At 46.6% G+C, this 17,961-nt stretch overlaps 1 protein-coding gene across 2 annotated transcripts in view; it reads left to right on the top strand.

Annotated features, from left to right (window-relative positions):
• DNAH2 (dynein axonemal heavy chain 2) overlaps positions 1-17,961 on the top strand; it is a 3,497,426-nt gene that overhangs the window by 504,735 nt on the left and 2,974,730 nt on the right. For both annotated transcript variants that reach the window (XM_078670326.1, XM_078670327.1), the window contains one exon: positions 526-708. In XM_078670326.1, coding sequence (XP_078526452.1) covers positions 526-708 — 183 coding nt within the window. The remainder of the gene's footprint in view (positions 1-525; positions 709-17,961) is intronic.

Genomic DNA, 17,961 nt, shown 5'->3' with positions numbered 1-17,961 from the left:
CACACTGACTCTGGAATCGTTCATGGTTGCTGAACACAGCTTGGATGACTAGATTATTTAGTCTGACGTACTGAACACTATTATTGCGAACTTTGCCTTCATCCTTATGACAATTTGAGATTCTTCTTTAAAATAGGTGTACCTTCGTTGATTACTACTCTTGCGGAAGCTTATGACTCTAGTCCGTCGTTGGACTCTATTCAAAATTGGGTTATGCCCCAAAGAAGCCCTAAACAGTGTGAAACATGATGACTGCTTTTTGTTTACCTTGAAGGAGAATAAGAATAAAATGCCTGAGCATTATTGTGCACTTAAATGATTTCCTGTTTGAGTCCTTCTTCATACTTTTCACTTCTGTTGCCTCTCTAATGTAAATGTATGTCTCTAATGTTGGGTCATTTGGTAGCAGGTCTATAGAGGTGGGCAATACGTGTTTGTACCTAGTGGCTACTACAGGTGGTGCAGTAATAAGTTCCTTAGCTGCCAATGATTGTTTTTGTAAATTATTTTTTACTTTTTAAACAGACTATCAAGCGCACATTTGATAAGAGAGCCGTGGAGGTCTATATGATTTTTAAGGAAGAGCTTCACCTGGTCAACAAAGTGTTGAGTAAAAAGCCACCGTACCTGGCATCCCACATGCCACATTATGCTGGGCAGGCACACGGGGTGCGCTGCCTCCGCTATCGCATTGAAAGGGCCATGGAAGTAAGTGTACATACCTCTTCTATTATCATTCTTGCTTTTCTTCCTTCCCAGCTTAGTGGGAAGTGCCTACACATAAAGATGAAACATGAAAAGGCCTGCCAAAGATGTTGTCACATTCGATTTTTAAGAGGATCTAATCCTCACATCCAAACCCGAACCTCTTACCATTACATCTCGAGCTGTCTCAGCCACCCCAATCCACTTCCTGTTGCTGGAAAATAGGCAGGGCTCAGCGAAGGGTTTCTCCCAGCACTGCACATTCTTTGAGAGAGCCTTCTTCCATTTATTGGCTGACATTTTATGTTCAGTTTTAATAATGTTCTTTTGTGTATTGCAAGAAAGTTGCATTCCGCCTTTACCTATTTATAAAAAGTGATGATTGTGCAGCAGTTTCTTTTAACCTGCTTATCTTTACAAGACCGCTTTCTTTTTCTGGAAATGTTCACCTAGTAAGTCCCTTCCCATTTTGCCGAGATCAACTCTTTTGTCAGTGTCTTGACCTGCACTTTAGGAGGCAATCAATGTTATGAAAGCATATTGTCTGTTGCATCTGGGTAAAAGGAACTCAGAAGTGGATATAGTAACCATTTCAGCTTCATCCTTATTGGTTGAAGTGCAGTTTTTTTCAAATGAGATACAATGGTTACTGAGCATGCACTGTTTTGTAGCTTTTTCTAAGGGAAATTGTTTTTGTGCTGCTAATAAAGTACTGGAGGTTCCCACTTTTATGATGGGGACATTTCAACATATGAATTTATGAAAGATGCCAATGTTAAAGAACTGAAGTTACAGGTCAGTAATTTATTTTATTTTCACCATCCCAGTCCCCTGTAACATTTGCTTAAGTCTCTGCGAGAGTCTTAAGACATTTCTACGTGGAAATCAGACAATCAATAATTTGTAAAGCTCAGCAGATCACCCATGAAGGGTCTCAAGGCGCTGGAGTTGCTGCTTGCTTCATGGTAGTTTGTTCATTTTATCACCAGGTTTTGAGTTCTTTCCTGAAATGCTACAGAGATTGGGTGGTCCTGAAGAGCAGGGGAAAGTCATTCCATGCTTTGTCTGCCAGTTGTGAGAAGGAGCGTCTTCCGCTGTTGCTACAGTAGATCCAGGGATGTCTGCGAGGAAGAGGGAAGCAGATCTTAGGTTTCTGGTTGGTGGGTGGAAGGTCAAACGTTTGTTGATGTAAGCGAGTCCTTTGTTGCGCAGGGCTTTGTATGAGTGGGACAACATCTTGAAATGGCACCTCTTCTGGATCGGGAGCCAGAGTATCTTCTTGAGGTGGAGTGTGATGTGGGTTTGTGTGGGGGAGGTTGAGGATAAGTCTGGCCACTCTGCTTTGTATTATCTGTAGTCTCTTCTGGAGGCGTGCAGGGAATCCTACGTAAAGTGCACTCCTGTAGTCCATCCTGCTGGTGACGAGGGCCTGTGTGACTGTCCTTCTGGTGTTGACTGGGAGCCACCTGAAGATCTTGCGGAGCATGCCTAGGTTATGGAAGCAAGCAAAAGAGACTGCGTTTGCCTGTTTCTTCATGGAAAGCTTGCTGTCCATGATAAATCTGAGATTGCGGCGTGGTCTGCTGCGGTGGGGGATGAGCCAAGTTCAGCAGGTCACCAGGAGTCGTTCCATGGAGAGGTGCTGTTCCCAGAGATGAGGACTTCAGTTTTGTCCTTTTTGAGCTTAAGACAGTTGTCCTTCATCCAGTCGGCCACGTTCATAACACATCTGTGGAAGTTAGCTCTGGTGGTGGAAGGTCTTCTAACAGCGAGATGATGAGCTGAGTGTTGTCGGTGTAGGCGATGATGTTGAGTCCATTTGATCTGATTGTGCTGGCCAGTATGTCATGTACTTGTTGAAGAAGGTGAGGCTGCGGAATAATCATTGGGGGACACCGCAGATGATCTTCTTGGGTTCCGATGTGAATGGTGGGAGACTGAGTTTCTGGGTTCTTCCGGTGAGGTATTAGGCGATCCATTTGAGGGCGTCTCCCTGTATTCCAGTGTGGTGGAGTCTGTTGATTAAGTTGTGATAGGAGACTGTGTTGAAGGGGGCTGACTGATGCAGGAGAATGAGACCTGCCATTTCATGGCAGTCCAGGATGGCCCTGATGTCGTTGCTGTCTGCAGTCAGGGCTGTCTCTGTGCTGTAGTTTGCTCGGAATCTGGATTCAGAGGGTTCCAGGAGGTTGTTGTGTTCCAGGTGTTCGGTGAGCTGCTGAATGATTGGCTTCTCTAGAACCATCACTGGAAAGGGGAGTAGGGAAATGAGCACGTAGTTCATTGGGTTCTGCTGACTTGGCAAAATGTTTCATCACGAGGGGCCTCACTTCAACCGGTTTCCAGGCTTCGGGAAAAGAGGTTGAGGTGATGGATGTGTTCAATACTTTCTTGAGCTCGACGCCAATCGTCTTGGTGCCAAGGTTGAAGATGTGGTGGGGACAGGGGTCCATGGTTGCATGCATGGAGGTCATTATGGAGAATGTTTTCCAGAATGTTGAAGGGAATGTTTTCCTAATAAGAACTGCTACTCCTCACAAACCGAAGTTAACCATGAATGAACGGGAAAAAGTATCGGCCTACCTGCAAATCTACAATTATTTCCCACTAGGTGGCTTCCTGTAGCAACACCACATTTGTCTTATAGTTATTTAGGAACGGGAGGTCTATCCCGTTTTAAGCTTGCAGCTGAGGCTATTCACATTTCAATCAATCAATTAACCAATCAACTCAGATTTATAGAGCATGGCTAATTACAAGAGAGGGTATCCAGGTGCTAGGTTCTTGCTGAGATCAGTCAAAAAGCAGGTCTTGAGTCCCTTTCTGAATTCCAGGAGGGAGGATGATGTTCAGAGGTTCTGGGGGAGGTTGTTCCAGGACTTGGCTGTGAGGATGGAGAAGGATTGGCTTTCACTATAGCTTCGGCGGATGCAGTGAGTGTGTGTGATGGCAAGGGAGGCGGAGCCAGGTGTCTGGAGTGTTGGTAGAAGTTCAGGTGGTGGTTGATTTATGATGGTCCTCGGTTGCGGAGGGCCTTGTAGGTGTGTATCAGCATCTTAAATTGGCATCTTTTCTGGATGGGAAGCCAGTGGAGGTTCCCGAGGTGGGGGGGTGATGTGTATCCTTTTGGGGAGGTGGCGAATGAGTCTGGCCACTGAGTTCTGTATTATTCTGAAGTCTCTTCAGGAATTGGGTAGTAATTAACCTTATGAGGTCTGGAATTTAGTAAGAGTCATATCGAGAGCAGATGAGATCCCTTTCCCAAAAAACTTATAGCAAAAATAAAAACTCTACCTACACTCCACCATAGAACCTTTTGTGGCAGCTCTCAAACTGCCCACCATCCCCCAATACAAGCAGTCCTTCACCCTAATTGTATGAGGCTAGCTTAGAATATGGTGGACACTTATTGGTGTGGTGTGGGGTGGCATAGTGGGCAAAAGAACAATGGATTTAACCCAGATCTTTTGACTGGGGTAGAATGTTTGCATTGTCAGCATTCCGTCCATCATTTGTTTGCTGTAACACTTTTCGCCCTAAGTGGGATGGGTATGCCCAGACGTGGGTCCCTTGCTTACTGTGCCCCTGGATTCAAGCTAGCCTAGCTGAAGAAGGGTGACATACCTAGAAACCGGTCCCAGGATGCTTGTTTCCTGTCCAGGGAGGACCTGGCCTGGCAGTTCGGTCTGGACTGTTCCCATGGGGCACAGTCTCAAGACTGATTTGCATATGGCTGGATCCAAACTGCGGTGGCGTAGTGGGCAAAAGTACCATGGATTTAACCCAGATCTTTTGACTGGGGGAGAATGTTTGCATTGTCAGCATTCCGCCCATCATTTGTTTGCTGTAACACTTTTCGCCCTAAGTAGGATGGGTATGCCCAGACGTGGGTCCCATGCTCACTGTGCCACTGTATTCAAGCTAGCCTGGCTGAAGAAGGGTGACATACCCTGAAACCGGTCCCAGGATGCTTGTTTCCGGTCCAGGGAGGACCTGGCCTGGCAGTTCGTTCTGGACTGTTCCCATGGGGCACAGGGTCAAGACTGATTTGCATATGTCTGGGTCCAAACTGGGGTGGCGTAGTGGGCAAAAGAGCGATGGATTTAACCCTGATCTTTTGACTGGGGGAGAATGTTTGCATTGCCAGCATTCCGTCCATCATTTGTTTGCTGTAACACTTTTCGTCCTAAGTGGGATGGGTATGCCCAGACGTGGGTCCTTTACTCACTGTGCCACTGGATTCAAGCTAGCCTGGCTGAAGAAGGGTGACATACCCTGAAACCGGTCTCAGGATGCTTGTTTCCAGTCCAGGGAGGACCTGGCCTGGCAGTTCGGTCTGGACTGTTCCCATGGGGCACAGGGTCAAGACTGATTTGTATATGGCTGGGTCCAAACTGGGGTGACGTAGTGGGCAAAAGAACGATGGATTTAACCCAGATCTTTTGACTTGGGGAGAATGTTTGCATTGTCAGCATTCCGCCCATCATTTGTTTGCTGTAACACTTATTTAAGTGAAGCACCTTGCACTAATCCAGACAACCCTTATGGTGATTTTACCGGTCTTACACAACCATAGGAAGCTCTCTAACTGGTAGCTGTGGAGAGCAACCTTCAGGCTTAGTCCAGAAGGAGTGTAAAGCATCTTGTATTATCAGTACTAATCATGAAGTGTAGTTTAATTTAAAAAGAACCACACCGTGTATATATAAAAATATGTATTTATTATAAACACTCACTCACACATTGGTTTATCTCCTACCAGGAGATATAATCACAATACACAAAATAACTCAATAGTAGAACAGGTAAGTAGCACAAATACACAGTGGTCTCCAGGGGGACACCAAACCATATACTAAGAAAGTGGAATGCAAAGCACGACCGAAGTTGGGACTGGACCCAGAAGATTTAGAAGAGCTGGGGCTCCAGGAACCACCCATAGTAAGTACCCAGGGACCCCACAGAGGCAGGGTGCAGAGTAGAAACACAACCACATACTCAAAACAAGTCCATGGGACAGTAGCAGTTGCAGTTTTTAACAAGAAGGAAGACCCTTCCCAGTGGAGCCTGAAGAAACCCCATGGAAGATGGAAAGTTGGAGAGTCACCCCACCCCTGGATACCCCAGGAACCAGGATACCTACACCAGGGAAGCCGGGTGCATGGATGCAAAATGACGTCGGAAACCGCCGTAGACCACTAGGGAGGATTTCAGAAAAGATGCGGCTGGTGAAGTAGGTGAAATAGTCCAGTTGAGTGTAAGGATAGACTCCTGAAGAGAAGTACCTGCAAACAGAGGGGACAGTGTCTGTGCCACTTGGAAGTGGCCAGGAGGCATGGACGACCAATGACCGCCGATGATGGGAGTGGTGACGGGGACCCTGTCGCTAAAGCTGTGAGGAACAGGTGACACTGTGGAAGAGCAGGAGCCATTCACGAGCTGTTCCACATCGGGAGACAAGATCCAGGGGTTCGGTGTCCAGCGGAAGCACCAATGAGCCTTTGCAGCATCAACTGACGCGCTAAACGAAGTAGGTGCAGTGTCGGGACTAGCAAGGTCCAAGGGACTCAACAAATGCAGGAGAGTCAGACCAGGCCCTGAACAAGCATGGAAGCCCACTGAAGCCAAAGAAGACATTTAAGAGGACCCACAGGCTGAAGGTACAGGAATGGCAAGAGGACCTCGAGCAGCTCACCAAAGATGCAGGCCCGTGGTGGAGAGGATGTGAGGAGGACAAAGATCTTGGTAGGAAAATATGCTGGAGGCTGGAGCTTCTTGAAGCTCGAAGATCTCTGGCATACTGAGTCAACAAGCCTTGGCAACGGCGAATCAACGGTGTGCTCAAGAGTTATGTTCCAGAAGTTCCAATGAGGGATACTGGCCTTAACCCTGCTGAGAATACAGTGCAGGCCCTGAGGGAGTTGCAGAACCTCCACCTGTGTTGCTGAGTTTGTAGGATGTCAGGAGCAGCACACCGATCAGCTTGGTTGCATTGCGTCCAAGGGAGATTACTTTGGGTGTCCTTGAAGCCCACTGACATGGAGAGGAACCCGGATGAAGCTCAAGCACAAATAATGAAAACAACTTGCAGAACAGCGAGACCAGGAGCAGCAGGAGTCTTCCTTGGTGCAGTCTCGGTTCCGGACGAAATACACCAAAGTCCAAGGTGCCCAGACAGTTGAAGTTGTAGTGGTATTGGGTTTGAATGTTGTCCCAGAACAAATCTGAAGAGCCACCCACAGGTAAGCTCATAAGTACCCTAGGGAAAGGGTTGGGATGATTCAATGATCACTCCCAGAAGAGGGGAAGATACTCTCATTTCTGTTGTCCAGTTTCGCGCCAAAGCGGGAGAAAATGGCTCCCTGAACTGGCTCAAACTGGAGAACTCAAGGAGGGCACTAAATGTGCCCTTCAAAGCAGTGTGGTGGCGCTGGCAAGCGCTCCCATCCCAGACCAATACACAAAGTCCTGTCTGGGAGGTGGTCTCACCTTCCTGTGGCAGGAAACCTATTGTTCTGCCTTCCTCTGTCAAGCTCAGCTCAGCAGCAGGAGGGCAGAATAGTGTCTATGGTCGGCAGCAGCACTATCTTGCTGTTAGACCCTAAAAGGCTGGTACCGGGAATACAGGGGGGCATCCGAGGGGAGCCCCCCCAGTACATAGGATCATACATCTAACACTGGAATCTGTGTTAGGGTAGGATTTAAACTTGTATCACCCACAAAGCGATACATGGAATGGGACCACTCTTATTCAGGAATAAAATCACCAAACACATTCAACAAAGGAACCTCCGCTCTAGAGTACACCTTTCCTCAAAATCTCAAGATACAATAAAAAAAAACATGGGTGGCACATCCTTCTCTGTTCAAGCAGCCAAATTATGGAACTCTTTACCCCCAACACAAGATCCACGGACAACCAACTTATCTTCAGAAAACTAGTCAAGAATTGTCTCGTCGCCACATAAGCACCATACGCAAACAGAAATAAACAGCATATCCCTCTATATAAGCATTTATTTATACTATATATATGTGTATTGCTATGTATAAACATGTAGAATAATTCTGTATTGTAAAAAAAAGTTATATTAAGTACAATACTTGAAAAACAGAGTTTATCTAATGCATCTTTAATCTACATATTCTTACTTCCTTTATGCATCAATATACCTTCCATGTACTTGGATCTATATATTTATTACTTTTCTCCAAAAAAAGCATATTCAATGCACTACCCTATTTCTCACCCTATTCCTCTATCAATATCCTAAATCTACATATACTTCCTTCCTTTATGCATCTATATACTTTATTTGTTCTTCTGGTTCTGTATATTATTACTTTCTTCGAATTCAGCATATCCAATTCACTATCTTATTTCTCACCCTATACCTCTCTCAAAATATCTTCTACCTCAACTCTCTGACTCATCTCAAACCTCTTTCTACTACTCTTTCCAGTGCAATTCCCTATTTCTCACCCTATACCTCTGTAAATATATCCTCCACATCCACTCTCTCATTCATCCCAACCCCCATACCACTACTATGATGCCCCATAAGGCCCTTTCTAGACTCTCCCCTACTCTACCCCTCCTTGCATCATCTGACACCTCTTTTACTATACAGACCCCTCACAACAAGCCTTTCTAAACTCTTCCATCAGACTTTTCCCCTTCACATCCCTTTTTACTCATCCCAAGCCTTCTCCTACTGCTATAACCTCCAAAACAAACACAAAAAAGTCTAAATCTTTCACTCTTGTATCCCTCCACTATCCTTTTCAATCAAAATAACAGACTAACATGTCCACATCTCAAATTTCATATTTCACTATACTAATTCACCACTAATCCTTTATGGGTTCCACAGTAACGTGTTATTCGCCCAAAAAAGAGCTTCAACACCTCATCATGGGTAACAAGCGCTATGTAAATGCAAACCTTTTTCCCTCGCCTATCCCTTTGCTACCCTTATCTATCTAAATAACTGACTAACATATCCACCACTCATATTGCTTTCATATTTCACTCTACTAATTCAACACTAGTCCTTTATGGGTTCCGGAGTAGCATGCTACTCGTCGAAAAAACGCTTTGACACTTCGTCAGGGGTAGTAATTGCTATATAAATGCAATTACAATACAATATAACAATGTTTGATACCAAACATGACCGGTTTCGGTGCAGACAATATATAGTTAAGAAATCTTGTATTTGATTCGATGTCCACTAAATCATTTAAATGGCTGACCCCAGTTACAGAGCCTGGAGAATTGACTCTGGAGTTTGTAGAAGGGCCCTGCCCTCAGGACTGAAGAGCCTGCCATAGGGGTGACTTCTAGGTTTTAAGTGCAGTGACCTCAGATATAAGGAAACGTATATCTGTTGTAAGTGGTGCTAGCACCAACTTACACAGCCTGCATGGGAGATCCCTGGTTTACCTATGCCGTGGGTACTTAAGTACCATATACTAGGGACTTAGAAGGGTACACCAGTAGCCAATCGTGGATGTACCAAGGTACGTACCATGTCAAATTTAGGGAGGAAGCACAGTGACTGGGATCCTGATTAGCGGTCAGACTAGTCAGGAAACAGAATAATACTAGCAAAAAGTGGGGGTAACCATGAAAGCAGATCCTACTTTTTTACACTAACATAATGGTTTAATTGAAATTGCTTTGTTCACCCTTAATTGAAATTGTCACAGTTAGTAACTCTACCTTTCATAAGTTTTCCTGGGCTAGATCTAGCCACGTAAGTTAATGCAAAACCTAATTCTCCCTTTCCTTTTGCCTTACTCACTTTTGTCCAGAGTCTGTAACACCCCATAATCTCTATTTACATCTCTTTTAGTTTATCTTTGCTAGTGTGAGCACCTCTGAGCTTCTTGTTGGACTAAGTATTCTGTAATCTTCATAGTAATCTCTGGAGGCAGGTCATCTGCTCCATTTCCCCCTGCACCCTGTTACCAATTGTTGCTATGCAACAGTATCCATGTGCCTCTTCTTCTCTGTCTGAACTTCTGCCTGACTTGTTACCTGATTCCCAGGTCATGTCTATCCTTGATCATGTCTGTGGGTGTTCTGTATTTTCTGTGCCTCATCTGACTCCTTCAGTTTGATATTTGGTGTTGTGTTGATGGCTCCTGACTCTGGGACCTTCCTGTGACCCCACCCCCTTCAAGGAAGTCCTAGACTTCATCTATTTTGAAAAAAGTTTCAAGATCTTCCTACATCATAATATACTTGATACATTGTTTACTGAGTTCTCTGCTTGAATGAATTCTGGAAAGAAGGGAATCTTGGCATTGCAAAGTGTCAGCAGTCCATAAATTCTGGCCGTTCGGAGGATTTCATCCTTATGTCTATAATTGAAGATTCAAGCAATGTTTGCCCGAGGAAGAGTAGCCAGTCATGACATTGGCATTGGTGCTTCATAGGTCCTTTCCACCCAGAAGATGGTTGATAGAGACATAGTCCAGATCAAGTCTTCAGCAAGCAATTTAATGCTTTGTTCTTATCTTTCTGGAACTCCTACAAATCGTACATTGTTGTGTTTTGAGTACCTTCTTGCATCCTCAGCCTTTGATGCAAAACCTCTGCAGTGTGGACACTGGCTTTCACTGTTTTGATTTCAGCAGCTGCAGTTTTATCAACAACAACTACTCTTTCAGAACTCTTGCCAGATCTGCGCACGGGAGATTCAGGGCTGTAACTATGGAATCTGTGTAGGAGAGTAGGGTCTGCTGCCTATGGTCACCCCCACTTTTTGCTGTGATTCTCTGGTTTTTCGCCTTTAGTGTGGCTGTGGGCCTGCTAATCAGACCCACAGCCCAGCTGTTCTCTCTCTAAATTGATACCATGTACTTTAGGTACATACCAGCTTGGTTACTGGGTCACCCTTGTGAGCCCCTGTATAGTGTACCATAGGTACCCAGGGCATAGGTGCACCTTAGGCCTACAAGGGGCTGCAGCATGTATTGTGCCACCCCTGGTTTGCCTTCCAAACTAACACCACAGGTCTGTTCACACAGCCTGGGTAAGGTGGTGTAATCACCCCTTACTTAGATATAGTATCCCTATATCTACCTATTCATATAGACACATATACACCCGTTTCAAACCAGTTGCTGGGGCACACAGCCCCAGCTCTGGTGCGAAACTGGACAACGGGAAAGGGGTGTAACCACCCCCTTCTCAGGTCCACCCATAGGAGGGACCTAGCCAGGTAGTCCAGCCCCCATCCTTAGTATAAGTATAGGAACTGTGTCCCTAAGAATCTTTGAAAGACATATCCTGGACCTTCGACGTTCCATTCTGACTGGAAGACGGAAGATATCTAAGCATGGGCGGATTTTGCGAATTGGCAATCCGCGAACTTGCGTATTTACGGATTCGCAATCCGCAAAATCCGCAAACTCTCGCGAATTTGCGGATTTTTTTTGTGTTCGCAAGGGTTTCTGCCAGTTCGCGAGGGTTGTGTACCAGTTCGCAATTGCGAACTTACTTGTCGGCTCGCAACGGCCGCGACTATGTTGTTTCTATGTCAGGTTCATCATCACAGGTTCACAGCACCCTCTGTTTCACCACTGCCACCCTCTGGTACACCCATGCCACCCTCTGGTACACCCATGCCACCCTATGGTTGGTTTATCACTGTAGATTATGGGGGGTGAAAAAAAGCAAGCACACCTGCCCTGCTTCAACTAACATGAATTAATTTGGGGTTGATTAATGTGTCACTGAATTTAAACTTCCAGTCTGGCTGGCACCTGCTTCCTTATCTGTAATTTGTTTTCTGTTGCAGTGCAATTTTTATTCACAGGACCTTTGTGGCCTACTTGTAGCTATTCTCTGAGCCTGCTGTGAGGGTCAGAGCAGGGTCATAGAATAGTTGCAAGTAGGCAACTGAACTCTGAAGGGGCCCCTCAGGAAGCACTACAGGGAATGGTTACTAATGATAAGATTGAACTTTTGCACCTGCTGAGTGCTTTCAGTTTTGTCTGTAATTGCTTTCTGTTGCAGTGTAATTTTTTTAACAGGATCTTTGTTGTATACTTGTAGCTATTCTCTGAGCCTGCTGTGAGGGTCAGAGCAGAGTCATAGAATAGTTGCAAGTAGGCAAATGAACTCTGAAGGGGCCCCTCAGGAAGCACTACAGGGAAAGGTTACTTGTGATGGTGGAACATCTCCGGGCAAGGTTGGATGCTGGTCAAACGGCGGCGCTTATTTTGTTAGACCTTAGCGCCGCCTTTGACACGGTGGACCACAGCATCCTCCTGCACCGGCTCGAGGAGACTGGTATTGGCGGTCAGGTGTTGCAATGGTTCCGCTCCTTTTTAGACGACCGCTCCTTCTGTGTTGCCATTCCTCCCTTCAAGTCCAACTACCAACCGCTGGCCATGGGGGTTCCGCAAGGGTCCTCGCTGAGTCCCACGTTGTTCAATCTCTACGTGAGACCGCTGGCTGATGTCGCTAGGCAGTGGGGCCTAACCTTGGTCTCATATGCCGACGACACACAGCTGGCGGTTACTCTCAGCGGGGACGCGGAAATTGCGGCCCCCAGGTTTCAGTCTGGACTGAAGGCGGTGGCTAGTTGGCTGACAGGCAATTGCCTTCAGCTTAATGCCACAAAGACGGAGGTGATGGTCGTCGGTAAGGGAGTGGAGCTGTGGGGCGACCAATGGTGGCCTTCAGAGCTGGGACCTACTCCGACCCCGGTGTCGGAGGTGAAAAATCTCGGGGTATGGTTGGATGCCGGCCTCTCCTTTGTAGGGCACACACAAAAGACTGCGGCCTGTTGTTTTGGACTTCTAAGGGGCTTGAGACCAGTACTCAAGTTCTTTGATGCCCCAACCAGGCAACTGGTGATCCAGGCTACTGTCATCTCTCGCCTGGATTATGCCAGTTCTCTCCTGGCTGGGGCTAACCAGGCCGAACTAACCCGTTTGCAACGGGTTCAGAATGCCGCGGCGAGAGCGATTGTTGGCCTGCCCAGATTTAGTTCTGTGGCAGGTGTCCTTCGCTCTTTACATTGGCTTCCGGTTAGGAAGCGCATTCTCTTTAAGATCTTGTGTCTTGCTTTTAAGATTCTGAGAGGTATCGGCCCGGAAATTTTGTCGAGCTGCCTTTCCTTTTATGTCCCCACCCGCAGTCTCCGTTCCCAGGGTTTGGCCCTTGCAGTGGTCCCCAGATTCAGGCTCAGCCGTATGGGAGGCCGTTCTTTCAGGGTCGTGGCTGCATCAGCATGGAACTCCCTCCCTGTTGAAATTCGTTTGATGGAGGACCTTTTGACTTTTCGGAGGGCGATAAAAACTTTCCTGTTTTAGTGGCTCTGTCTTTATTCTCTGTTGTGTTGTGTTTTGCCTTGTCCTTGCGCCGGGACGCTCCTTGGCTGGAGTATCTGTGCGCACAATAAATCACCTTAACATAACATAACATAACATAACATAATGATAAGATTGAACTTTTGCACCTGCTGAGTGCTTTCAGTTTTGCAAAAATCCAAATATCCAGCAGCATCCACAAAAAGTAACCCTTCCAGGTCAAGATCCAAATCAAAGTGACCAGCACATGAAAAAAGCACTGGGAGGAGCCTGCTGGACAGGAACAGGAAGTTGGAGACTGTGGGGCACTTCCATCCTCCCACCCCCCCCCCCCCAAAATGGACTCCTTGCAAAGAAAAAGTGCAGGCAAATGTCAACCTGAGGAGTTATTCTGATAAAAATCATAATTTTCAAGGTTTATGCTGCCTGCTGGTGGATTTCTTGTGCGAAATTGCAAATTTTGCAATCTCGCAATTGCGAGATTGTCGCTGCCCGCCGCATCTACGTGTTCGCAAGTGTTTACTCCCGCGAAATTGTATAGTATTCTAGTTGGCAAGTGCGACCAAGCAAAACATCCGCTTCGCACGGATTTTACGAATTTTCGGCAAGTTCGCGAGAGTTTGCGGATTGCGAATTTGCCGAAAATCCGCAAAATCCGCGAGCGGAATGGATTTTACGCCCATGCTTAAAAATATCTCCCTTGTGGTCAAGGGGTGACCACCCTGTTCAAACAGGCACCAACAGCAACTTTGCCGGTCTGCATTTTCGAGGCTCCCGCCGGATCCGGAAGAATCTGCGACACAGGAACTGGACTTCCAGACTTCCCTGACCCCGACCCACATCCACAGCAAAGCTGAGAACCGTGGCGGACATGAGAGACGTGGGACCGGAATTCCTGGACATCCTGCATTTTGCAAGCTGCACTCCTTCAACGAGGTATCTCGAAGTTTGGCTTTGGGGTGCTTGAAGCCCCAGCCCCGAGCACCATTTGCACCGAAGCCCAGGCCCCCACACTCCGCGAGGCCCCGCCTTTGCATTTGAGCTCAGCGCATCTTCCGGTTCCTAGTACGTTGGCTAGTGAGCCCCCTGAAGACTCCATTTTGAAACTAATTCGCTTTCCTGGTTGCTCCAGGCGTGCTACAGCTTCCCTGCAAAGAAGAAGCGCCATAGACCTTGCTGTTCTGCAACCAAGCCAATTTCGACATTCCTGCGTGGGTTGCGGTTGCCACGGCTTGTTGGGTCCAATCCGCATACCGACACCGCAGTCAACTAGATCCATCGTGGGACAGCTCAAATCCAGCGCCTGGTCATCGTCGATGCCTCCTGGACCTCGTGGCTGAAGAGACAAGTTCGACTACTTCACCTGAAATCACCCGACATCGCCTGGTTCCTTCCTGGTTCCTTCCTGGTCACTGGCTAGTGACCCAGACTCTGTCCCTTCTGCTTTCAGGTTCTTCAGATCTTCGATCCACCCTTGGATCCACCCGGACACTTTTCCTCTGGTCGCCTGCAGCACTTCTTTGCAGCTATCCATAGAAAACGACAACGAAACCCGACACGAAAAGACACCTATGTACCCGGCTTCCCTGGGTGAGGTAACACGAGTACTTCGGTGCTCCAGTGGGTCTTGACTCTCGAAGTGTCCTAGTTTAAAAGGGTTCCATCCTAGTCCGTCCGGAAGTGTCCTTAAATGGTATATTTGTAACTTTTACGATCTCCATAGAAAGTCAGTATTAACCCGCGCCTGTGTTTAGACACTGCACGCGTCTCCCGTGGGCCTCCTACTTCATAACCTTTGGTCGATTAGAGTAGCCCCAGCGATTCCACAGGCCCCAGGCCTGCTTTCTAACTCTCTCGTGGTTCTTATACCACTTTCTTAGTATATGGTTTGTGAGGCCCCTAGGGCATAACATATACTGTGCAACTTATCGTATATTAATTGTGTGACTTGTATTGTATTTTTACCTCTGATCTCATAAAGAGTGCAGAGGGGTTGTGTTTAGATTAAATACATATATATTTGATATATACCTTGTGTGGTGTCCTTTCATTTGGTACTCAAGGGATTATAATTGGTAAAACAACTTGATTAACTCGCCTACTGAAGTCTTAGCCTGATGACTGCTGGTACATGCTACCACTAGGATAGCTTTCTATAAGGTTGCCCACTAGAACTAGTGGACATCATATGCTCTCTTTCTGTGCAGATACACTGCTTCGCAGGAACGCATACTGTTCTAATTTGTTGTGGTGCTGCACAGACATTTCTCTGTTACATCCCATTATATCCACTTACTTTATATGCCTTTGAAGGATATTGAGAAATGAGCTATGCTCTAGGTCTTCGTAGGTTAGGACGTCTGTCACCCAGCTGTCCGTTCTTTGTGAGAATGCCAGTCAGTCATCTGTTGAGCTATCAGCGTCAGCAGATACTTCTTTGTTGAAAATCTTCCGGCCGCAAGATTTAGGATCCCATAGTATCAGACAATTATTTCAGGCCTGCAAAAGACATTATGGTAATGCATTGGTGTGCTCCTGCCTTTGAACATCATCACTCTGGGGCCATTGACACATCATGAGCCAAACGCCTAAATGAAAGTTAATTGGCCTTGTGCCCAGTCTCTTCCATTGGAGGTTGAGTCTAACTCCCTTTGCTGTCCCAGTATTCTTCCGCCCAGGCAAACATTACATAGTCCTATTTTGCTGTGTCAGAAGGGATGGGGGGAGGCGGAGCGGCTAGGAAACCTCCAAGACGCAGTCTTTCAGATTGGCAAGAGATATCGAAGGGAGTTTGGGAGTGTATTAAAGGGAAGTGCCAGGGCAAAAGCAGATGATTTATTTTTTCATTTGGGGAAGCTAGGGGTCCATTGTGTGGGAGAGCTGGTGTATGTACGACACGTTTTTGAGTTGGAGAAAGTCATTGCATTGTGTTAGAAATGTTTTGTCAGTGTAGGAAGTTGGCTTTGTATATACTATACCTAAGTAAGCTATAGTGTACACAGAGGCCAATGGATCCCCAGAGGCTTTACAGAGGCTGAAGTAGATACAACTAATGCTCTCTTTTGTGGTAATGTGGCCGAGCAGTTAGGCTTTTCAGAGTTCTGTGTTAAGCATTTGTTGTACAAAATCAGGCAAGAACCAAAGAAACTTAGTGGCAGGTAAGTTTAGTTTACAAATTGGCAATACTTTTCAATGCAGAAAAAGAATACTTAATGCAAGACTTCAGTTTATCAAGGTAGATAACGTTTTTGGGAATGGCAGTACTTTGCAATGCAGAAAAATGTACCCTTAGTGCAATTTTTCAAATGAGCAATATTGTCCTGTGGGAGGAAAACAAGAAGGCAATTTCACAGGTAATTAATTTACTTACAAACCCAGTCTTCATGATTTTAGGTCAGCACAGAGCAAGGCTCAAGTGAGAACCAAGACTGCACCACCAGCGGCACTGAGACGGCTGGGTGCAGAGGTCAAATTCGGAGTCAGGTGCCCAATTTTAACCAATAGAGACTGGGGGTGCTCGAAGTCGTGCAACTTACAGGTAAGTAAAGCGGAGTTGGAGGTCAATCTCGAGGGGTTGGACAAGCCCTGGGGGGGCCACAAGGCGCACCAAACATACACCCTCAGCGGCACACGTGTGGTTGGGTGCAGAGTGTCATCACAGCGTTGGACACCCAATGCAAATCAATGGGAGACAATGGTTTCAAACAAAGGCTGTAGGCTCGGACCAGGAAGCTGGACGAAAGAAACCAGTTCAAATGTTGAGGGACACCAGGCCATTGTCGTTGGGCTCCCGAAGGCTTGGGAGCTGCAGGTGCAGGGGTGTCCTTTGACATCTAAAATGTCTTACCGGAGCTGGTCGCTGTTAGGGGGACGTTTGTGCTGAGGCTGCAGGCGTCATTGTGGAGTCCAGGAGGGTCAGCCCAAGGAGGACTCTGGCAGCTTGACTACAGGAGAACCTCACTTGAACTCGGCCCAGAGGCATCTGTTGCTGTGCTAGATCCGTAAGCGGGGTTTCGCGATTCCGCAAGTCACAGAGGCCTTTCTTGGAGTTTCTTGTTGAACAGGGCCACTATATGTAGGAGGCTGACTTAGTATGGTGCACACTTATTTATCTGATGCACCTTGCACTAATCCAGACAACCCATATATTTTAGTGGAGACAACCATAGAAAGCTCTCTATGTGGTAGCTGTGGAAAGCAGCCTACAGGCTTAGTGCAGAAGGAGTGTAAAGCAACTTGTTTTACCAGTACTAACCTTGTAGTGTAGGTTAAATGAAAAAGAACCACACAGTGTGGTTATAAAAATAGTTATCTTTGTTATACACACTTACTAACACATTGGTATATCTCCTATTGGGAGATATAAACAAAATACACATAATATTTCAAATGGAGAACAGGTAAGTAGCACAAATACACAGTGGTCTTAGGGGGAGACCAAACCATATACTAATAAAGTGGAATGCGAACTTCGACCAAAGTCGACACTTGATCCAGAAGACGTTGAAAAGCTGAGGACCCAAGGAACCACCCAAGGTAAGTACCCAGGAACACCACCGAGGCCGTCTGTAGAGTGGAAACACAGCTGTGTACTCAATGCAACTCAATGGGGAAGTCGTGGTTGCAGTTTTTGCAGAAGAAGGACCCTTACCCAGAGGACCCTGAGTAAACCCCGTGGAATGTGGAAGGTTGAAGAGTCGCCCCACCCGTGGATACCCCAAGAACCAGGATGCCTACACCAGGGAAGCCGGGTGCATAGGTGCGAGGCGACGATAGAAACTGCCGTTGACCACAATGTAGGACTTCAGTGAAGATGCCGCTGGTGAAGAAGGTAAAAGAAGAAGAATTCAAGGGTGGATTTGTGAAGAGGAGTACCTGCAAGCAGAGGGGACAGAGTTTATGCCACTTAGGAGTAACCAGGAGGCA

The sequence above is a fragment of the Lissotriton helveticus genome, chromosome 12 (genome assembly GCF_964261635.1).
Source record: "Lissotriton helveticus chromosome 12, aLisHel1.1, whole genome shotgun sequence".
Taxonomy (NCBI): Eukaryota; Metazoa; Chordata; class Amphibia; order Caudata; family Salamandridae; genus Lissotriton; species Lissotriton helveticus.
Note: the sequence above shows the minus strand (reverse complement) of the source record. Positions and strands in the feature narration are given on the sequence as shown.